The sequence below is a fragment of the Erpetoichthys calabaricus genome, chromosome 18 (assembly GCF_900747795.2).
Source record: "Erpetoichthys calabaricus chromosome 18, fErpCal1.3, whole genome shotgun sequence".
Taxonomy (NCBI): domain Eukaryota; kingdom Metazoa; phylum Chordata; class Cladistia; order Polypteriformes; family Polypteridae; genus Erpetoichthys; species Erpetoichthys calabaricus.
In genome coordinates this window covers 12,750,587-12,774,661 of record NC_041411.2, presented here as the reverse complement: position 1 = coordinate 12,774,661, position 24,075 = coordinate 12,750,587, and the positions used below count along the sequence as shown (strand labels likewise).

At 40.9% G+C, this 24,075-nt stretch overlaps 1 protein-coding gene and 1 long non-coding RNA gene across 2 annotated transcripts; one reads left to right on the top strand and one right to left on the bottom strand.

Annotated features, from left to right (window-relative positions):
- Positions 1 to 515: 515 nt before the first annotated feature.
- On the bottom strand, positions 516 to 22,879 carry abcb9 (ATP-binding cassette, sub-family B (MDR/TAP), member 9). Its single transcript, XM_028824415.2, has 13 exons — positions 22,593 to 22,879; positions 19,739 to 19,823; positions 18,861 to 19,533; positions 16,263 to 16,377; positions 13,709 to 13,839; positions 11,766 to 11,971; positions 9,710 to 9,907; positions 9,128 to 9,256; positions 7,145 to 7,333; positions 4,483 to 4,656; positions 3,813 to 3,972; positions 3,200 to 3,336; positions 516 to 2,158 (listed from the first exon to the last, which is right to left on the bottom strand). The coding sequence occupies exons 3-13, from the start codon at positions 19,495 to 19,497 to the stop codon at positions 1,841 to 1,843; spliced, it is 2,394 nt and encodes a 797-aa protein (XP_028680248.2). The 5' UTR covers positions 19,498 to 19,533; positions 19,739 to 19,823; positions 22,593 to 22,879; the 3' UTR covers positions 516 to 1,840.
- On the top strand, positions 2,090 to 18,380 carry LOC127526226 (uncharacterized). Its single transcript, XR_007933863.1, has 2 exons — positions 2,090 to 2,194; positions 18,074 to 18,380. It is a non-coding gene; the product is annotated as an uncharacterized LOC127526226 (long non-coding RNA).
- Positions 22,880 to 24,075: the final 1,196 nt, after the last annotated feature.

Genomic DNA, 24,075 nt, shown 5'->3' with positions numbered 1-24,075 from the left:
ATGATATTACGAAAAGCAGCCTAGTATTCATTAACATGTAAGAAACGGAGGCAATTACATTACTTAATTAGTTTTAGACAATTTATATAAAATTAGGTTATTTCAAAAGTAAATCACCACTATCCAGTTCATGGAACGTTACAAGTATCACATCACACAGTTGCTGACGTAACCAGAACGCACAGGACATTTCAGGGGGCTTGCTCAGGTGTGTAAATTCAACATGATTAGGCTTTGCTAATACTTTGATCGATAAGAAACAATTTTGTACATTTAAAAGCGCTTACTCCATGATTCCGGTTTACCAAATGTAGTATTCTAAAGCGCTGCCAAATATTTATTTTAAGGGTGGAAGACTGGCTTTTAAGTTTGTGGATTTTCCTTTTGTTTTTGCGGCGAACCTAAACAGAAATGCATGAAGTTACACAACGCTAAGCAAACATGCGGAGTACTGCAGCCGTCAAGTAAACGGGCAGTGCCCTCTAGTGGACAGCTATGAATGCTAAAATTCACGGCTGTGTTTGCCCAGGTTATTGCGAAGTAATGAAGTGCACACACTTAACAAGATCCGTTAATTCCTTTTAGTAACCACTTCAGCACACTTGTGCACCTGTCATAGCCGATCAGTTTGGAGCAGCCGATTAACGCAATCTGTGTGCCTTCTGCGACACGAGAGCTTTGAGAAAAACGGTACGGGCACAGAAAAGGCATCCATCTTTCATATAAATATTGGCTAGGCTGAGAATCTATCACTTTAACTATTTTGCACTGCCATTGCGTATTCAGATTCTTAAGATACTTTACTTTTTATGTTATTCTTGCATTGATTAACAGTATCGACATTTGCATTAACTGATCAGTCTTTTTACCATTGTTATGCAAACCACCATTATGCCCAACAATGCTAACAGCAAAATATGGAACAGGCTTTGTAGGATAAATAGTTTTCTAATTTGTTGTTGTCATATATATTTAATAGTAATTTAAATGAAAGTTTAATGAGGTAAACAGCTTCCTCATTTGAATTTAGTCATAGTTTCTAACCATATTTCTATTTGATAGATATAAACTTACCACATAATGCTTATTTCCTCAATATTGGGCCTGCTCTTCCAAGGTCCATTACGTCAGGAGAAGCAGACGATGACCACTAACACATATTTTTGTTTAAAATTGATCCTCCTGAAATAAAAGACTTGTGCTGATATTTAAATGACTCTCACTACTAGAAGTGCCCCCATTGTTTTATTCAGTATGTGTTATATAAAATGGAACTTTTTTTGTTCTTCTAACGAGATTACTTGTAAAAAAGCCCGCCTGTGTATAATCTGTCTAGGATACTCTCGCCAGACATTCTCAAACGCACAGATCACGTTCACTGAACGGCTTAGCACTTGAGATGACATCCACATCTAGTTTTACACACGTGACCGGGCTCATGCTATGCTTTGTAACATCACACTGAAAACACTTGGACAGGATAAGGCAAAACACATTGTTTAAAAACAGCTTACAATATTTTGTCCTGCAATAAAAGAGAAAAGGTTTCTCTTTTTAACTTTTAAAACAGATAAATTAAAATACACCCCCATGTCAGTCTCTGCAGAAAGTTGAAGAGCTCCTTAACCAAACTCTATTTCAGTGTTCCCATCCATGATGCTACGGCAGTTGAACTGTCATTTTACCTGTAAATTACTGTCTGGACTCATTTGGAACAGTTTGACATTTTTGATGATAATCGTACTCTTCCTCAGTCCCTTACCCCTTGTTTATTTACTGTGACAATTATCTTCTACTACACATTTTAAAGGCAGCTTTTGTTTGGATACCGAGGTGCTTTTCAGAAGTAAAAGTCTTCGTCTGAGTCATCGTAATTAGTTCTTCTACTAGAGTTTCTTTTTATAAGGGACACTTTTTGGGATGTTGATCTGTCCATGTCTGTGCTGTCGTCTACTGGAGGGTCCACACCAAGCATTTGTCTCTGCACCATCTTGAAGTAGAGGCCTCCTTTTGCCATCAGTTCTTTATGGTTGCCCTGTTCAGACACCTTTCCTTTGTCTAAAACAATGATGTTGTGTGCCTTTTCAATAGTGCTGAGGCGATGGGCGATGACCAAAATTGTCCTGTTATGCATGGCGCCTTCCAGTGCCTGGTGAACCTGTTGGCAGATAAAACACTTCATTCAACTGCGGTGGTAAGAATCATAGAGAAAAAAAAAAATTGTTGGGTAACAAGTGGTAAAATTAGGATTTTATTTTAAATAGTAGTGTTTTATTACTTGTTTTATACTGAGACAAATGTTTGCATTGGGTGGCACTGCTGCCTTGCAGTTAGGAGACCTGGGTTCGCTCCCTGGGTCCTCCCTGTGTGGAGTTTGCATGTTCTCCCCGTGTCTGCGTGAGTTTCCTTCCCACTGTTCTATTCAATAAGGGCGACCTCAATTGGGCGCGGCAAATAAAGGCAAACGCAACAAAATTATTACAGAATATTTCTTAGATAAAGGCAATGATTGAACATATAAAAAGGCGAAAGCAAGATTATTAAAACATCCAATTAATTAATGCATGAACTTCTAACGAACTATTTCTAAAGCTCTCTATATTTCGTTGTTTTCTGCTCTTACTCATTGTTGTGTTACACTTGAAGCTGTAGATTATGTGCAGTGCCACATAGATATTTTATTATTATCTAAATTATCTATGAACGCATTTATTCGCCGCACTCAATTGAGGTCGCCCTTTTTGTGCGCGCCCTTATTGAAGGATACCTCCTCCCACAGTCCAAAGACATGCAGGTGAGGTGCATTGATGATCCTACATTGTGCTTGGTGTGTGTGCCCTGTGGTGGGCTGGCGCCCTGCCCGGGGTTTGTTTCTGTGTTGGCTGGGATTGGCTCCAGCAGACCCCCGTGACAGGATATAGCGGGTTGGAGAATGACTGACTGACTGACTGACTGACTGACTGACTGACTGACAAATGTCTGCATTATAAACTATTGTGTTTATTTTTATCAGCATTACTTAACATCAGTTACAGCTTGCTTGGAAGGAACTCCCCACCATCTTCCCTAAGTGATGACCAATCTCAGGAGGAATTCTAAACAGCCTAACTAGTTCTAATAACCGGGAAAGGAAAACAAAGAGAAGAGATGCAGTTGTGAAAGTACTGGTTAAGAGTTGACGTGACAGACGGGGACTCACTGTATGTTCACTTTCTGTATCCAACGCACTGGTGGCCTCGTCCATTAAGAGTAGGTGTGGGTTCCTGACGAGTGCCCGAGCGATTGCAACACGTTGTTTCTGACCCCCCGAGAGCTGGGCTCCTCTCTCTCCTGCATCTGTAAAATGTAACAAATAAGAAATGTATAGATTTAGAATTCAACAGTTAAAGGCTATGAATCATTTTTCTTTTCCTAAGATATCGTGGGTCACACAGGAGCAGCTTATACTTAAATAAAAACACGTCCATATCTAAAGCATTCGCACTTGCATACGTTTATTGCTAGCACTCAGGATCACTAAAAGTGAACACGTTGGTAATGCAGGATCTCTCTCTTGAAACAGGATTTTACCTTCACACATATAACAGTAATTTGTGACACGCAATTAACTAAAAGGTTGTTTTTCGTGTAACCGCCAACAAAAAATCATGCAAACTCCTCATAATAAAAGAACATCATGAATGTTAACAGCTGCAACAAAATACATCTCTACATATCTTAACAATTATATTAAAAATAACAAACTTCCCGCAAAATAATAAGCAACCTGCAGCTACTCCGTGAAATCTACAAGACAACATGGAAAGCAATACCTGTATTATAACCGCTTTGTAGCTCAGTGATGAACCCGTGAGCATTTGCTGCCTTTGCCGCCTGAACGACCGAGTCCATCGTGACTTCATGCACACCATAGGCGATGTTCTCTTGGATTGAACGAGCAAACAGAACTGGTTCTTGACCCACCAGTGCAACCTGTCATGAAAAAGGAAAACAAGCAGTCAGGTTCAGGATGACGCAGCAGTACAGTAAAGCCTGCTGTAACAAAGCAGTCCTGGTTGCAAGAGTTCAGCACAGTAAGGCGTCATTTACCACACTGTAGTTGTCTTGCACGTGTAAAGTCCCAGCAATCCTGTGATTTAATTTTTTGTGTATCTTAGCATGTAAAAATTAGAACTAAAGTTATTATACCTCATGGAAATTTTCAAGTTCAGCACAACAAAATCCTACAATTGATATAAAGCTGAATTTTGAAAGTCTATTCAACTTAACATTTTCAATGAATTTAAACGTACTGTTCAAATACTCCAGTGACTAAATAGCGAGAGGACTGCAAGACCACATAACCAAGACAAAGTACCCCTCATCCTGCCTTCAGGGAAGATGGCTGTTTGCACTAAGTAAAGGCTCCAGTCCACACCAGGCTGATGCCATATTGTAGAGAAGCAGCTCCATTTCCAAGTCTTTGCTTCATGGCGTACTTACCTTGGAATGCAGATAGTTGTGATCGTACTGTTCAATGGGGATCCCATCCAGCAGGAGCTCGCCAGACTGAGCTGCGTAAAAGTGTTCCATCAAATACACACAAGAGCTCTTCCCGCTGCCTGAGGGGCCCACCAGTGCTGTCACTTCACCAGGTCGTAGTGCAAATGTCACATTCTGCCACGGCAAAAAAAACGTGAATGAAGTGTGAGAACACAACACAAAGTATTCCTAATCTAGCAAGATTGATTTTTTTCTATATGGACATCTTATTTTTAAGTAAGTCTACAACTGTATCTACTCAAAACAGCCATGCTTGCTAAAAAGTACCAAGATGAAAATTTGCAGTTGTACTTAGTACTAGGGTGTTGTACTGTGTTAGCCGTTATGGATATAGTGAGAAGTCAAGCAAAATGACACCTCTTATGGGCTAACTAGATAGATTACAATAAGTAGGACTGTCGAGGCAACTCAGGGCCCTTTTTCAGGAGAGATGTCATACAGAAACTGAACTTCACTGTGTTTATATACACACTAGGACAAGTACAGCATCGGAAAACCTGTACACTCATCTGAAAAAGTTTGGGAACCCCTCTCAGCCTGCATAATCATTTACTCTTTCAACAAAAAAGATAACAGTGGTATTTTTTCATTTCCTAGGAACATCTGAGTACTGTGGTGTTCTACGAACAAAGATTTTTAGTGAAGCAGTATCTAGTTGTATGAAATTAAATCAAATGTGAAAAACTGGCTGTGCACAAATGTGGGTCCCCTTGTCATTTTGCTGATTTGAATGCCTGTCACTGCTCAATGCTGATTACTTGGTTGATGAGCTCATTACGCCTTGAACTTCATAAACAGGTGTGTCCAATCAGGAGATATAAAGGGATTTAAGGTGGTCAATTACAAGTTGTGCTTCCTTCACTTTGACTCTCCTCTGAAGAGTGACTCTCCAAAGATCTGAAAACAAAGATTGTTCAGTCTCATGGTTTAAGGGAAGGCTACAAAAAGACATCTCAGAGGGTTAAACTGTCAGTTTCAACTGTAAGGAATGGAATCAGGAAATGGAAGGCCACAGGCACAGTTGCTGTTAAACCCAGCAGGTCTGGCAGGCCAAGAAAAATACAGGAGCGGCATATGAGCAGGATGGTAAGAATGGTGACAAACAACCCACAGATCACCTCCAAAGACCTGCAAGAACATCTTGCTGCAGATGGTGTATCTGTACATCATTCTACAATTCAGCGCAATTTGCACAAAGAACATCTGTATGGCAGGGTGATGAGAAAGAAGCCCTTTCTGCACTCACGCCACAAACAGAGTCGCTTGTTGTATGCAAATGCTCATTTAGACAAGCCAGATTCATTCTGGAACAAAGTGCTTTGGACTGATGAGACAAAAATCGAGTTATTTGGTCATAACAAAAAGCGCTTTGCATGGCAGAAGAAGAACACTGCATTCCAGGAAAAGCACCTGCTACCTACTGTCAAATTTGGTGGAGGTTCCATCATGCTTATCATGGGGCTGTGTGGCTAGTTCAGGGACCCTTGTTAAAGTTGAGGGTCTGGTGAATTCAACCCAATACCAACAAATTCTTCAGGATAATATTCAAGCATCAGACACAGAGTTAAGTTATGCAGGGGTTGGATATTCCAACAAGACAATGACCCAAAACACAGTTTGAAATCTACAAAGGCATTCATGCAGAGGGAGAAGTGCAATGTTCTGGAATGGCCGGCACAGTCCCCTGACTTGAATATCATCGGAAATCTATGGGATGATTTGAAGCAGGCTGTCCATCAAATTGAACTGAGATTTTGTATGGAAAAATAGTCAAAAATACCTCCATCCAGAATCCAGACACTCATTCAAAGGCTATAGGAGGCGTCTGGTGGCTGTTAGATTTGCAGAAGGAGGCTCAACTAAGTATTGATGTCATATCTCTGTTGGGTGCCCACATTTATGCACCTGTCTAATTTTGTTATGATGCATATTGCATATTTTCTGTTAATCCAATAAACTTAATGTCACTGCTGAAATGCTACTGTTTCCATAAGTCATGTCAGATATTAAAAGGAAGTTGCTACTTTGTAACCTCAGCCAATGAGAAACAAAAATCCAAAGAATTAAGAGGGGTTCCCAAATTTTTTCATAGGACTGTATGTGAGACATCTTAGAAGGGGACCCAAGTTGCCTCATCAGCTAGCATATTTTAATCTTTCTAGTTAGCCAATACAGTAAAAGGGTCATTTTGCTCGGCTTCTCACTACATTTGTATTTAGATAACATCATACTTCTCCTTAGTTGTTTATTATGTTTGGGTTTACCATTTTATACTTTGCCTAATATAAGAATGAAGTGCATTAATTTTCCAAGAGTGGCCCTATGTAATTAAATTGATGAAATATCAAGACTTGCAACACCACCACTCTCTGCATTGAGAACACTAAAAAAATAATAATGTTTGCACTGGCGTTCTTTTTACGTGATCTGAAAAGCTCAAACACATTTAGCACTTAAGGCTGAGGACTACACAACATTTGAGATGAACTATATAATCCTTTTTGTTGTGGAACAAGAACTAGCATAGAAGCTGCTGTAAAATAAACAGTTATTATAAAAAGGATTTTACTTGTATTTACTATTTGAATTTTGCTTACATCACCTTTAAGACCTGAGAGTTAGGACGGGTTGGAAAGGCAAATGACACATTCTTGAATTCGACGTGCCCTTTGAAAGTGTCAGGGGCCATGGTTCCTTCTCTTGTCATTAGGGGTTTGCGATTGATGAATTCAAACACCTTTTCTGCTGCTCCAACCCCTTGCATGAGCCCCGTGTAGACTGAACCAATGTTCTGGAAGAAGCAGCATGTCACAACATCAGAGTGAGTGGCAAACTTGGAAAGTGAACAACAGCTTACATTATTGATTTATACAATGTTTTACCAGCAAGAGTGAAACATTCTGATTGATACATAACATTTTTGCCGTTTCTCTTCTACACTGTTAACCCACAAATCACTGCGTATTTACCGCATTTTACTTTTCTAGCTGTTAATCGCATTACCCCAATCAAATTTCTACTTTTTAGTCTTTCTTGGCTGTAATTTTCTCTCTTCCTGAATGCATAACTTTACTGCCTGTCTATACACTGATGATCCGTGTCCAATATCCACTGTATCCCGGGAGTTTGGCTTCTCCTATACACAAGCGTAGATCCCAGGCTGGAACACACAGTGGATGGAAGAGCAGCCAAGTTTTGAATCTCTTTGCAACAGGGCATTCTTGTCTTCTTTATTCTTACTCTCGTCACTTTATTCCAGTAAACATCCTATTTGTCTCCCGTCGCCAGACTGATCTGATCACTTTGAGAATATTTTTATCGTATTTCTCTAAACCAGTGGTTCTCAAACTCAGTCCTGGGGACCCCCTGTGGTAGCAGGTTTTCATTCCAACCAGATTCACAATCAGTGATAATAATCGATGACAACTGATCTCATTTGATTAGCTGGTCTTTCTAACTCTTCTCTTATTCACAAAAACACAACAGTATGGTTTTTACATTTATAAGATTTTTTTAGAAATGTTTCATATACTTTTCTAAAGCTATAACTACTTAACTCTCTTTTGTTGTTTTCCTATTATGTTCCCCTTTTCCTGTGTAGTTTGATTCCTTAATTTTCACTATCGAGGTTAAATGAATACCCAGCATAGCAGACACCAGGGATGAAGAAAGCAGCAACGACTCCAGTGTCAGACCCACTAATTAGTAAATCATCAATTAAATAACCAGAACACCTGGAAAAGCAGAATGAAAATTAGCTTGAAAATACTGTTAACGACTTGAAAAAATATATATTCCCCATAGAACTGCTTATTACATTTAAATAAAAATTTACCAATTTTAGTTTGTACTTTCTACATTGACTCCAAAACACAGAAACTGGGAAGTAATAATTCACTTAATTAGGCTAAGAGTCCAATGAAAAACAGAAGTTGGTTGGAACAAAAACCTGCAGGGGCGGCATGGTGGCGTAGTGGGTAGCGCTGCTGCCTCGCGGTTGGGGGACCTGAGGTTCGCTTCCCGGGTCCTCCCTGTGTGGAGTTTGCATGTTCTCCCCGTGTCTGCATGGGTTTCCTCCGGGCGCTCCGGTTTCCTCCCACAGTCCAAAGACATGCAGGTTAGGTGGATTGGCGATTCTAAATTGTCCCTAGTGTGTGCTTGGTGTGTGCGTGTGTTTGTGTGTGTCCTGCGGTGGGTTGGCACCCTGCCCGGGATTGGTTCCTGCCTTGTGCCCTGTGTTGGCTGGGATTGGCTCCAGCAGACCCCCGTGACCCTGTGTTCGGATTCAGCGGGTTGGAAAATGGATGGATGGAAAAACCTGCAGCCACAGGGCGTCCCCAGGACCGAGTTTGGGATCCACTGCTCTACACCATCTCATACATTGTATTCCTTGCTGGCCTTATATTCTCCAAACATTTTTTGGCAACTTTCATCTGTTCTTGAATCTACCATATCCTCCTTCTTCTTTATGTAATTAAATATCCTGTCTCTCGTCACCATCAGTAATATGTTAGTGTGAATGTCAAAGTGTTCATAAAAGAATGCCACAGCATCATTCCCACACATGCCGGGTATCCAGCCATACCTCCATACAGTCTCCTAACTCCAGTTCATAGATAATGAAGGAAATAAGGTTTCCACTGGTCATTTGATCACTTATTACAAGATGGCCACCATAAAACAGGACACTGACTTGCAAAGCAACCTCAGCAAGCTGTGGGAAAAGAAAAGAAAACACATCATGGAGGCCTCTGTTCTGCGTTAGTGCTGCTACCTGACAGCTCCAGAGGCTTGGGTTCAGCTGGGTATGTGGAGTCTACTTAATCTCTTTATGGGTTTTCACCATTTGCTTCCACTTCCCAAAAGACATGCCGGTTAGGCTACTTGTTTACTGGCATTAACTGCGTTTTGGTTTTATTTATGCCCGATACTGCCAGGATAGGTTCCTGCCCCCCCCCCCAACCCCCAACCCACTATGTGGGATAATGAAGGTTCAGAAAATGGAATGATAGATGAAGGGTCGAATGCACAGCTTTTACAATAAACAGGAAAGAAACCTACAAGAGAAACTGTAGCACGTGCAATGGCTCAGTCCTTTTACAAATGCATCCGAAGTTACACGCTGCTGTGAAATGACAACAAGCAAAATCGAGTATTTCATACTTACACTAATGGACCACATGTAACACGCATAGGCCAAAGCCTGCTTCTTGTTCAGCTTGTACATGTGCTGCAGCTTCTCCCAGTAAACCTCCACTTCATTGTCTTCATTGGCAAAGCTTCTCACGGTCTTCATCGCTGATATGGTCTCTTCAGCAATATTATTGGCTTTGGCAAGTGCATCCTGGACCTCCCTAGCAAGGCGCTGTATGCAGGTAAAACCAAATTATTTTTATTTCGGCCTAGTCTCAAGGACACAGAGATTGAAGCTGCACATTTTATTTTTTTAAGCAATATATACAGTGCATGCACTTTAATACAAAGATAAACACAACAAAAGGGTTGAAGCTCATGGGTGTGATTAAATGAATATCCCAAAAATAAACGCGCTTTCTTTGTGCAGTTGCCAGTATCCTTTCAATAAATATATCCACGTTTTACATTTCGATTTTTAATATTAGTACTAGGGTGTTGTACTGTGTTGGCCATTATGAATGTAGAGAAAAGCCAAGCAAAATGACCCCTTTTATTGGCTAACTAAAAAGATTACAATATGCAAACTTTCAAGGCAGCTCAGGCCCCTTCTTCAGGCAAGATGTAATCAGATGTAATATTTTTAATATTGAAATAGAGTAACTTGGAAAGACTAACATTTAAATGAACTCCGATATCTGCATTCTAAATCACTTATTGAAAAAGAAAAAAAAAAAAAAAAACAGCTAACTCATAAAGATGTCATTGATATTTGAGAAATTCAAAAGCAAAATTCATCAAAGGAGTAGGTCAGCATTTGAGTGCCTTGACTTGAACTGAACAGCTTCTGCATATATAAACCTACTCCTTTTCTGCCGAATTTAATCCCAAATTCTTCATTATCTGCTGAATTTACTAGACCTCAAAAATAAAACTGTGCTTGTGACACTTGCAAAAGTGTTGGCACCCTTTTGGGTGATTAATGGAATCTTTTTAAGGGCTTGAACAATGAGTGATTGATTAGGCAAGATTCAAAAGTTAAAAAATATCTCTAATGGCACAGCTTGTAAATTAGACAGATATGTCAAGCAAATCGTACGCATTACTACAAAGGATGGACAAAAAGGTTTAGGCGGATACCACATTAGTATTCCACTGTTTGGCATTACTCACATAAGATTGATCTGCGTTTGGGAAAAGAGGTCAGAATGAAAGCCATCATACAACGTCACCTCAAAGTTAACCTCGGACTAGCCTGCAATTCAGAGCACCCAGGTGCTGAGTAAGGGCTGAACACCTTACACATTGTAGATTTGGGACTCTGGAGCTTCTGTGTTCTCTAGTTGTGTAGCACCTACTAGCAAAGACTTTATTACGTGAATAGAAATAAAGAGCCACTTTTTGTTCAGTGCTCTGTCATGAGGACATGCGTGGTCAGGGGGGTCAACCTACAATTTCTGTAACCAAGATGCAACACATCAGGCAGAAATTAGGGATATCCCATATCCTTGTGAATATTGGTAACACACATTGGACTGACCTTATACACACAGTTTAGACACACTACACACAAGTGGGCTTTCACTTCCTAGTAGCACCCAAGTGATGTCAGCTATGGGACACCATAATCTTCATTGACACAATTTTTATCCCTTAAATTTGTTAAACCTTTTTAAAGCACTACAAGCCACCCTCTGAGATCTGATTGTGTATTCTGGGGATGGATGGATAGATAGATATGAAAGGCACTACAGTATATAATAGATAGATATGAAAGGCACTATATAATAGAGGTAGATATGAAAGGCACTACAGTATATAATAGATAGATAGATATGAAAGGCACTATATAATAGATAGATAAATATGAAAGGCACTATATAATAGATAGATAGATATGAAAGGCACTACAGTATATAATAGATAGATAGATATGAAAGGCACTACAGTATATAATAGATAGATAGATATGAAAGGCACTATATAATAGATAAATATGAAAGGCACTATATAATAGATGTGAAAGGCACTATATAACAGATAGATAGATAGATAGATAGATAGATAGATAAAATGGTTCTTGTACCTGCCTTATAGTATTTTCCGTAGAGCTCTGAAACGATCATGACGAGTGGAAATCCCATAAAAGTAACAAGTGACAATTTCCAGGAGAGGCTGAACATAAAGATGCAGACACCGACTCCCTTCACCAAGCAGCGTAGACAAATGTTGACATTCTGAGAGACCAGGTCACTCACAAGTGTGGTGTCAGACGTCAGACGGGAGGTGATATCGCCTGTGGTAGGTAACTACAGTTAAATCAACTCTACATGTACTGACAAAAAAAAAAAAAAACCAGAAACATGAGCTAATGTAAAAGTTAAAACAGAGAGCAAAAGAAATAAAATATAACACAAGACTAACAAGATTTCTGTGGGAAACAATTTAGTTTTAATATTTTATGAAGCAAAATAAAGTTGAAGAGTGAGATTTCCATAAAGAGTAGCAGCTATTTACACAGTTCACATTTCACAAAAATTGCTGTATGATGCTGGCAGGCACATCATGAGGAAAGAGGAGAATTTATTGGTGGGTGGCACTGGTTGCTTTGGTTAGGATCCTTTGAGATGTGACTGTGAAAATTAAATAATAGTCTCCATAAAATAGTTAAATGATGTGAAGAACGTCTTTTCACAATAAAAAAAAAAAAGAACACAATGATGCTGACTGATTTAAAGACGACAAGAGTTGTGGGTGTCATGTTATCACCAAAAGGCCACATCAGATTTAAGTTTCTGAACAGTTTGCCATTTGTTGTGGACGGAAGGCGTGTTACATATAAGGGCCAGAGCAGGGGTCCTCAGTCACAGTCCTGGAGGGCCGCAGTGGCTGCAGGCTTTTGCTCCAACTGAATTGTTTAATAAGAAGACACTTACTGCTCAAGTGACACTTCTGCTTCATTTTTGTTGTCTCGCTCGTGAAGTTTTGGACCCTTATCGCTTATTTTAGTCTTAACCAGCTGTATTCTTGGTTTTTAACTGCACTTAATTACCCACAACATGCAAATGACAAAAGAGACCAGCATTTCTCCATTTAGTTTGTTTCCATTTACACCTATAAGGTTTAATTAAATACTTGAAAGGAAAGTGAAGAGGAAAACAAAAGTGAAGGACTGAGAATTACACATCTGCTTTAGACTTTAAATCATTTGGATGATATCCTTAGACAGAAAAAAAAAAAATGTAGGATATGACAATGAGCTGACATGGCAGAGTTAAAGCACCAACAAGCACCTGGGTTGGAACAAAAACCTGCAGTCACAGCGGCTCTCCAGGACTGACTTTGCACACCCCTGGGGCTACAGTGTCTAAAATCTTGCCACTTCTTGGTCAATGGAGTTGTCACAATAAGTGAATTGCAGTGCATGACTTATGACAAGATTGCTTCATGTTTCCAAGCCACAATGGCAACCAATCGACATAAAGGATGCTGAAATAAGAACAGGAGCACCATGCAAAAACAAACAGTATAGTTAGGTTATAGCGTAGCCCTTTCAAAACTTCACTTAATTTAATAAACTAATTCCATTTACTTCAAGACGACACCCCAATGCCTTTACCTCTTTCTTCCACCTTAGAGTCGTTGTAAAAAGTAAAGCAAGTGGTTTCCTTGCCAATTTGGGTGGCATTACAAGACATTCATTTATAAAAGTTTACTGTCTTCACTGTTAAGAGGCAAAACTGTAAATAAATGATTTTCCGTCTCAAATTAATGTTCATGGTGTGGAGATTGACTGATTTGCCACACAGAAAAATTGCATTTATCGTGTCCACAGCAGAGACATGATTAAGGTGTTCAACCATTTTTACTTTGTGTTATTTTTTCCCCTTTTTATAAAGTAATTTAAACATTTTAAATGTGTTTCTGTTTTCAAGGTTAACATTGATTTAGCTACATTCCACTTTAAAAAATAAATAAATAAAATCACAAAGCACACCCTACAGCAGACAGGAACTTGACCCTTTTACCCTACCTGTGTGGTTTGAGTCGAAGAAGCCAATTTCTTGCTGAACCAGAGATCTAAAAAGCAGATTACGAATCCTGACATTCAGTCGGGCAAATGTGAGGTTAAACATCCCGCCACGAATCCCAGCGGCAAAGGAACTAAATGCAAAAAGAGAAGGAAATATGTAAAGTGTGCAGGCGCTGAACAAGAATCTCCTCCTTATACAGTAAGCAGTTGTATTATTCTTAAGGCAGTACGTGATCAAAAATAAAATATGAATGCTGTATTTATGATTCACAGAGTAATCAATTTCCTGTTGGAAAATGGAACTGTACTGGTTTTGTTAAGTTCATTAAAGGGAAAGGACATTGAGGTCTGAAAAACAAAATATAAATTTGTTGATTATGTAAGGCCTTGCGCCCTGTGTTGGCTGGGATTGGCTCCAGCAGACCCCCTGTGACCCTGTAGTTAGTTAGGATATAGCGGGTTGGATAATGGATGGATGGATGATTATATAGAGAATGATTTCCTGTCCTACATATTTATTTTCTTATTGATGTGTGTCATTCACATTCGCTATTTAGACAGTTTCCATATCAAGTATTTGTTGATACATATTGCTGTATTTATTTCACATATTTTACTACTACATGGCAGGTTTCTTTTGTTGTCGTGTTTGCTTACTACCGGTATATAAAGTTCTGTACATTGCAGCACAGAGGTCACAGGCAGTTGTCCTCTTGAGATGTGTGTGTGATTTGCTTTCTTTACTTTTTTTAAAGGAATTTGTTCATTTGTTAGCACTAGATAGCAAGAACTCTTTCCCTGCACAACTCTTACACTTTGTTTTGCGGTACGTAAGGCAACAGCAGTTAAAATGTGCCAAACACCGAGGCTGAAGACGGTCCGTCACTTTGAAGTGGTGCACGCTTTTCAAGAACAGTTTCAAATACCGTAAAGCGTCATTTTTCATTTCTTACATAAACATATTTCAAACGCTTTGTGATGAGGACAACGTAGTAGCAGCTGCAAGTTCAAAAGCCACCTGAAACTACACATCTAGCAAAAAAAGATTGATTGATTTTAACCCAAAATTGCATTTGTACTTTTATTTTCGACATATTATATACTAGCCGTGCCCCGCGGTTCTGCCCAACAGGGTGCAATTGCAGACCGCAGTACCTGTGAGGTCAGTTATGTAATGCTCCAACATCACAAAACGCCCTCAACGTCAGTCACGTAACACCCGTCTCATTAGACTATGGTTAACATTAGGGCCCCGGTACACTGTGGTTAAGATTAGGTCTGTAGGAGGGTTATCTCAGTCAAAGGGAGTTTCGTGACTGACGTTGTAGGATTACCTGACCTGTGTCATAGCTACTGCAACCTGCAGCTAGACCCTTCTCACAGGACGGCAAGGAAGGCCCTGCCTGACTCCCCACTCCTGATGTCACGCTTCCCTCTCCTCTCGGATTAGCGCGACTATATCGCTTCTGCAAGCAAACTAGGATTCTTACCGTAATGAGAGAAGTCGCAAAATCAACTGGAATGCTCAAGCAAATTCGAGAAAAAAAACCTGATCTAGTTCTCTCGTTTGCTAGCTAAGCGGATGTATGATACGCCCCGAGGCTGGCGTGTGAGTGAGGAGGGGCCTGCTCCCCTCCCCTTGGCCCACAACCGCTCTCTCAGATTACCGCAAATAAATCGGTACCACAAACAAACTATGATACTTAGCGCAATGAGAGAAATCAACCGGAATTTTCAAGTAAATTATTGAAAAAACTCGAAGTAAATCTGTTAAGTAGTTCTCTTGTCAAAAGCGGACAGACATACAGACAGACAGATGTTGGAGTTTATATAGAGAGATAATGCATAATTAGAAGTCTAACATCTGCCTATTCTGTTACTGTAATTGCCCAGTGCCATCTATATATCATATATACAGTATATATATCTATAAAGGGGGGTGTGCTGAACTACTGTAAATGAAAGTGTTTTAAGAGTATGGAATTTGAGATATAATAAGTCGTATAAAGGGGGATAGGGTCAGCTTACATGTATTTACGTGACAGCTAGCAATCTATATAAAGGAAATCAGAAGCCGTTTGGATGTCTGCCTGTTCGCTAATCACAAAAAAAACGGCTAAAGCGATTTTCACAAAATTTTGCATGTGACTTGCCGTTGGTGTGACTTAGAATATAGTGTATACTTCAAATTAGGGAGGGGGTTATAATGGGAGGAGGGAAACCCAAAACTACAGGTCCCATCAGGCAGCAGAGGTATGCTACAGGTGATGGAGGACAGGAGCGTGGTGAGCAGTTCTTTTAAGGGTAGCGAACCACTTAAAGAGCCATGTAAAGATCAAAGGATGCATTTTTTGGGGTCTCTCTACGTCTTCTTCATCTTCTTCGAGTATTTCATTAAAGCATACATTTTATGGTTAAATCAGAGGTGCACATGGAATTACTGTAATGGCTCAACTAACTGCCACCTTGTTACTGAACTGCCCTTTCTACCGTATCTATAATCTCAGAAGAAGCCAGCAATGAAGTTGTAGCCAGTAAGCAAGTTAAAACCTACCTTGAAATGGCAAGCAGCAACATTAGAAGCAAAGCTTTTGTGAACACCACCATACTCTTTTGAATGACAATCCCGTCGACAGCCAGTCCAGTGTAGTAAGGTATGAAGCATTCACCTTATAAGACATAAAAACAGACACTTTGGTATGTTACTTTGCCTAACCTGTTTGGTTCATGATACAGATTTTAATTTTTTTTTAACTACTGGTAGTTTACTTAATTATTCAGAAACAAAACACCAGTTGAAGTCCATTGTCTTTCAAGGGTTTGGCCCTAAACGGCTAACAAAATTCGTCTCATCTTACGGATCGTTTTTTTATCATCCTCCAAAAGGTATCTGATCTGACTGAACTATGACCTCTGTAGAGTCCTCTTTCCTGAACGATTATTCTTATGGCGGATTCCTAGATGCAACCGGAGACAAATGATCTTATTTGCTCCTTTTTTTCCCCCCATTCTAGCATTTTGTGTTATACTGTATATGTTTTTTATTTGTGTGTGCCGTTTCTTATTCTGATCTATCATTCAGGGTTTAATGTTCAATATTACTGTGTATCCAGCATCACTAATGTCATCTTTTACTGTGCTATTATGCCTTTTGTAGCCGTTCAGATATTGGCGAAGTGCTATGAGCACGGGACCAGCCTTATAGAAATCAAATGCATTAATAAATTATTATACAGTAAAAGTGTTGACCACGTCACTTTGAGCAGACCTGCAGACTCACAAATTAATGTTTCGGTATGATACAGATTTTCCTTAAATTACTATAATACCCAGTTCTGCGGCTCAGCATATAAACAAACAGAAACTGGGATAAGAGTGGGCAGGCAATGTGGCCCACTGGCTAAGGTCTTACAGATAGTTCAATAATCCACCTGTTGCTTTAGTTCTGTCATTTTGGTTACTTCTTGGTGCCCTACAATACAAACCGATGATAAATTAATACTTCTGGCCATGGATAGCATGAAACATCAGTGTGTTTGGGAACAGTTACTGACACGGCTCCACTCCGCTCCACTCCATTCTACCACAATCATGGACTTGTGTGTGGTCTGCCTTATTACTGAAGGTCCAGAAGGGTGAGAGAGACTGGCCGGACTGGTTAGCCCAACTCTGCCTTTCCTTGTTCTACAGGACTGTGGACCCCACCAGAGATTTAACTTCTCCACCACTGACTGGAGTTTGTTTTTTCTCTCTTCTCCACATTTGGCCATATCCTTTGTTAGCAAGTCTTTAAATAAATTGTAATCATTCTACTCTTAAAAATATAACCGTAGTTTCTAGAAAACCAAAATATGAACAATCTTTGTATCAAACTGTTCACAGACTTTCATCATTTCCTGTAAACACTATCTCATAAGCCTTTCCTCTGACTACTTCTGTCCTTTATGTATCATAAAAGTTAGAGAAACATTTGTTTTACATGTTTGGAAAAGTTCACCAGTTTTCCGATTTCTGCACATTCATAGCTTCTCCTTTGTCTACTTTTAAAGCTTTTGACATTCAGCTACTGCTCACATCTTTCTTCTTGTAGATTTGTCCTGTCTTCCCTCGTATCCAGCACACTGTATTCTCATTAAATAACAATTACAGCAAAGTGAATCCTGGCCACTGAATCTATCAAAATTATACTTCTTTAAACTTACTCTTTGCAAGTATTCTGCAAAGAAAATCAACTGCACATCTTCTTCAAATATCAAAGCTTGGCAAACTATTACTAACAACACTGGGTTAGTACAAGAATGCTAACACCCTCTCCTAAAACAGTATATGGCGTCTTTTCATTACTTTCCATCTCTGTTTTAACAGTTGGAGGAGACACACGGCAGGAAGTCTGCAAGATTCTGTACCCAGACGGGAGGCCCTGAGAATACAGAAAAGCATCCTGGCCAAGAGAGGGAAGGAGGTTGCATCTATACATGGCTCCCCTAAGAGATGGATAGATGGATGGACATTCCCTGACTGGAGAAGACGACAGGGAAGGACCATCACCGAGGGATATTTATTCCCCCCAGGCGATAGATGGCAGCAACCCTCCATATTGGCGTCCATTCAGGAACCAGTAGGGGATGCTGGGAGTTGTAGTCAGGCAGCACAGCCCTGCTGGGGTCCGGGGGTGCTCCAGGGAGAACAACTCCTTGCTGCACTGCACTTCCGTATAACCCAGAAATACTTCCAACAGGCAGCAGCCCTGGCACCAGAAATACTCCCGGGTCCTCAGTAAAAGAGGCCGCACTCCCTTCTCTAATCATCAACATTAAAAGAAATAAACATTTGAAATACATCAGTCTGTGTGTAATGCATGAATCTAATATACAAGTTTTACTGTTTGAATGGAATTACTGAAATAAATCAACTTTGTCATGATATTCTAATTTTATGACCAGCACCTGTATATATAGGACTCCTCTGTTGGTCATTCAAAAAAAAGAAAACATTGGACCCCACTGAAATGCTACATGTTCTTCTTCAAACCAGACATTCCTCTCTGCATGTTACCAAATTACAATTAGGTGAAGGCTCCTTCCCTCAAAAAAAAAAACCAAAAATAGATCTGAAGAGGTTGGCAGTATTATCAGCGATTGTAGACACTCACCCAGGGCAGCCAGAATAAGGAAAACAAAAGCAACTCCCAGAACACCAGCGTCTTCTTTTGTGTAAGACAAAAGTCGGCTTATCGTGGCTTTTGAGCTTCCTCTGTTCTCTTTTTTGTTGCTTTCTTCAATGGAAGCACCCGAGGCCTCTGATTCATCGTCTCCTTCTTCTTCTTTGGTTTTCTCTTCATTAATTACTAATAACTCCCTCTTGGTCTTTACCAAACAGAGCAATTTCCAAAATCCTAATGTGGCAAGTGACGAAATACAAGACCACGCAAACAGACTGAGGAACCACGGTGCACCCAGCAAGACGGCTACTTCTGAAAACAGCAGCAACTTGGCTACGGCATAGACCACCATTACCATGCACAGGACAGAGACTGCCGTGTTCAGTTTCTTGACCCTTCTGGGGCCATCCGTGCTGTTTCTGGCCACACCGGTTGACGCTCCAAGTAAGACACAAGCTCGGATCAGACAGATCAACCACACATCAATCGTGGAGGTGAAGATATCAAAGTTGTTCAGCTCTTGCAAGAAGCGTCTGACTTGCGTGCCGTCAATGTACAGGATGGTGGTGAGAGTAACGTCCAATAGGACAAACAAAAAGTTACAGCTCACCGAGACCACTGCTCTCATTCTGGACCTTCAGCCCCAGCACAGCACAGCAGGAACCTGCAATGACATTAAGGGCCATTATGAGGGACTGGAACAGAGCATACACTATACACGATACAAATCCTAAAGTTAAGGCACACAGAGTCCTACAAATGGTCACACAGCAGGTGGTCTGGCAGTGTGGCATAGTGAAACCACAAGGATGAGAGTTCATTCCCACATTTGGCGCATTGTGCGACTCTAAGCAAGTTACTTAACCTACCTGTGTAAGAAGTGAAATATCAACTGTGAGCAAACAGCCGTACAATGGTGTTGTACCTTGGGATGGTGTTCTTCATTAAAAGGTGCTGTATAAAAATAAAACAAAGTTATTTCAGAGTGGATCAGGTATTGTAGAACAAATGGTTAAATTCGTCAGCACATTAGAAAAAGTAAAGTCTTAATTAACGGGACAAAGAAAACGTCTTTCCCCAGTGCTGGCTCATTCCAACAAGAATATGTGCTTACACACGCTCTTCTGATGAGGCCTCTGTTAATAAATGGTGTTGTAATGTCGCAATAGTAACAATATTCATCATCTTAACTGACGCCCAACACTACAGTAAGATGAGGACTTCCTGAACAGGCACAGCCACTGCTAAGACGACAGAACAATAAAAGACAGAGATACCACTGTTTGAACATTTACTCGAGTTTACACAAACACCTTGTGTTTATTGACATTTTCGGTGTATTTCTGCCCCCAGGGTTAGTTCTTATCTGGTTCCCAGCACAGACAAGGACAGGCCTGAACTCCCTAGGCCACAGTCATTAATGGAAACAGCCAACGTGCCAAGTGGAAGGAGATACCCTGTGTGTAACAATGCCTCGCATTTCATGACAGGCGTCTTAGCTCTTAATATTTAACATTCCATCACTAATGAAGCAGCCGCTTTAGTGACTTTCAACTGAACATCACTTACCATGATATGCACTGTAATTTTTCCAAACTTTGTATGTGTAAAAAATGAAGAACATTAAAATATCAAATAAAATAAACATGTCATATTTTACACTACCAGTCAAACGTTCTACAACACCTTCATTTTTCCTGTTTTGAAAGTCAAGCAAAATGACCCCTTTTATTGGCAAACTAGAAAGATTACAATATGCTGCAAGCTGTCGAGGCAACTCAGGCCCCTTCTAAGATGTCTCACTTACAGGTTTTCAAACGCTGTACCTGTCCTGGTGTCTGCATTACATCTCGCCTGACGAAGGGGCCTGAAGTGCACCTGAACTGCTTAAATTTCAAACCAAACAGGAGTAGTACTAGGGTGTTATGCCGTGTTAGCCATTACGGATGTAGTGAGAAGGCATAACACCCTAGTACTCCGGAAAAACCTGATATGGTACAAAGCTAATTAGCAAATTGCCAGGGGTTTAAAAAAAAAAAACAGTTTAGGATACCCCAAAAGCTGTAAAATTGTATAAATTACACTCAAGATTAAGTGAAAAAGCCTTTTTCAGGGTACAAGTAACAGGTAAACAACTTTTCTGAAGCCTTGGAAATTGATGCAAACAATTCCTGCTAGTGTGCCAACTTTTGTTGATTACTCACAAACCCGCTGTCTCTATAAAAGCAGGGTTGGAACCAACTGGGCTACTGCACCCTCTGAAGCATTATTTGGACAATACTGCACAGTATGCTGCTGTCATAACTGTGAGAAAAAGGAAATTAACAAAAGAAGACAGTCAGACCATTATAACCCTTAAACGTGTGGGTCTTTCTTTTACAGAAATTGCCACGAAATCCAATGTGTCCATGAATAGTTTTCTACACCTTCAAAAGAAACTTGCATACTGAAACTCTGACAGGAACAGGTCTTAGTGAAGCCACAGCCAAAACAAAATCAGTTTGAGAGTCAACAGCTGGCATGACGGTCCTATCCACGGACACACTGAGCACAATCCAGGATGGGACGCCAGTCCATCAAGGGCCCACTTTTGCACACACATCTTTGGGATGTCCGAAGTAAATCCACCAAAACATTTTATGTACATGTAAACTCCACATAGACGACGACTGGGTGATGGGTCTACAGTAAGACAGCACCACATTAACCTCTGCACTGGGCACCTTTTATGCAAATACAAATATTTTATGACATATATTTGAATGTGACAGTGAGCTCTGTACATATTATTAGAATAAAACATAACAATACTATATAAGCCTGACTAAAGCAACAAACTGCACCATGTTAGTCGGTGCACTCCACTGGACTGACCGCAGTCTCTCTCTTAAATTCATACACCACACTGCATGATCTGAGGAAGTCTTTTAAACTTGCTTGTAGTATCACTAGGCATCTTCTCCAATTTTACCTGGAAGGTTGACAGTCTGGATACCTTATAAAATACTGATCACGCCAACGGAATATTCTTTAAGGCGATATTTCTAGTGAAAGGCACCTTATAAAAAGTTAATCGATCAAGTGACCAGAGGACACCCGGGCATGATGGCGAAGGCACACTGTGGTCATTGTCATGGCATCGCCACAATGATTCCTATGACCCTGAGCAAGCATCCTCATCTGTCTAAGCGGCAGCTGTAATGAAGCTGTACTTATAAGGGACCTCTTCATTCGAGATGGGTACTACAGTAAATAAAAGCAGTTTGTTAGTTTACTGGGTGGCATTTTAACGATCTAATGCCAGCATTAGTTTGCTTTTCTTTAAAACTGACCAAGTTGTCCCAAAGGACTTTTGTAGCGCATTTCAAAGTACTGTACTCAAGCAGTCTTCAGAATAAGATATAAAACGTTCTAATGACAAACGTACGCATTCAAGTCCGGTTAGCCTGTACGTGCGGACTGCCCTCAATACTCTTCACCGCCGGCCGGCGTTTGATGCCCAGCTCCATGCCTGGGTGCCCTCTGCATGGAGTCTGCATGCATGAAAAGACGGCGTTTGACATTCGGCCCAAGGGTGTCCCCACCGTCCCGTCCAGGATTGGTTCCTGCCTTGCACCAGTTGCTTCCTGCTCTTCGCTACCTTCCACCTTATGTCAGCTAACATAAATTGCTCGAATTGCCCTCTGTTCGTTATACATTCGGTGAAGCGTTTCGGCTGCCTACCTGTGGTTTCACTTCAGTGGAGATACACCGATGAGACAGACGAAGCCCGGAAGCGTGCGCAGTGAGTCGCCACGGGAAGGCAGGCTGAGCGGCTGCACGCTGATGCGCAGCAGAGCGCTGACAGCTGGTCGACACGCGCGCATGCGCAACATCCTGGCGCGAGGTGAAGCGCGCACAGGTTTATAGCGGCAGCGGCGACAGAGCTCCGCCCCCAGGCAGCAGGACTGCGGAGCCGAGAGAAACCCTGGAGGTGATGAACCTGCGGTAAAGCAGCTGCGGCAGACATCAAAATCGTTGAGTGACTGACGAAAGGCAGCGTCAGAGTTACGCTTACCAATAAGCCAGAAGCAATACGGCGCTATCAGTGCCAAATGTGGTTTTCCGGTAAGTGCTTCGGTTACCCGTTACTACCACAAAGCGCTTTACAAAGGTTACAAAAATCCAAGACAAAGCTGTCGTAAGATACCCTTCAACAGCGCGATATGATCTCCCATGGTCACGCGTAAACACAATTCAGTAAAGTGTGCCAAAATATTTCCTTAACGCATCGTCTTGTCCTAAATCTGTGATTGCTGTTAGGCGAGCCCCGTGCTAGAAAGCCCCCTCTGCTCATCTTGCGAGCCTGTGATGACCAAAGCGGGTCCATTTGATGGGCCTGGATGTGGTCGGGCACAGCTCACACGGGTGCTCCTGTTCTTCAGCCCTGTCATGCTCCAGAGCACAAGGAGATGCCAACACATGCCACCTTAAACAGCATGATGTAATAAGGTTATTAGGGCCATGGCATATCACACCTACAGTGCCATGAAATGATCTGTAGACAAAAAAGAAAACAAGTTGCTTTTTTTATGTGACAGGGTCTAACTATATCTGGTGTAAACCATCAGACTAGCAGTTATACACAGTGCCATGGTGTATGTACTTTGCTTCCTTCAGGATCTCGATGACTTGCCATAATTAAAGGAGCTGTGACATCTGCTGTGTATCACACAACTCTTAAGGAGAATGTTGAGTGAGGTGAAGCCCAGATGGGTTATGGAGCATGACAAAGATCCACAACTCAAGAACAAGTCCACTTTGGAGCGGCCTAGTCAAGTGAACTCAAAAGACATATGGTGATAGGAGCTTTTCATGCTCCAAAGCCCTCCTGTGTTTTCAGAATTAAAGCAGCTCCTCCATAGCTATGGGAAAGACTGACAATGAATTAGAGGAAGAGTTTGTCTGCAGTCGCTGCAAGTAAAGGTGGCTCAGCTAGTTATTACGTACAAGAGGAAAATTACTTTTTTTCGCAGATTGCCAATTGTTCATTCAATAAATGACAATGTATCTACATTACTAAACGAAGGTTGTATATATGCACGGATGCCGGACGCCAGGAGCAAGCCGTGCCGAAAGCGCACGCGCACAGCGTCTCAGTGCCCCAGAGTCAAACCCATTGAAATCCCTCACGCCTTCATTTGCGACGACTTGGTAACAGGGGCTT

Excerpts from the sequence above, each read along its gene's own strand:
- abcb9 (XM_028824415.2), bottom strand. The coding sequence starts at position 19,497 with ATGAGAGCAGTGGTCTCGGTGAGCTGTAACTTTTTGTTTGTCCTATTG. Across the intron at positions 13,840-16,262 it reads TTGCTGCTTGCCATTTCAAG|TTCCTTTGCCGCTGGGATTC; the intron begins GTAGGTTTTAAC and ends TTTTGCATTTAG. Across the intron at positions 7,334-9,127 it reads AGTTAGGAGACTGTATGGAG|AACATTGGTTCAGTCTACAC; the intron begins GTATGGCTGGAT and ends TGCTTCTTCCAG.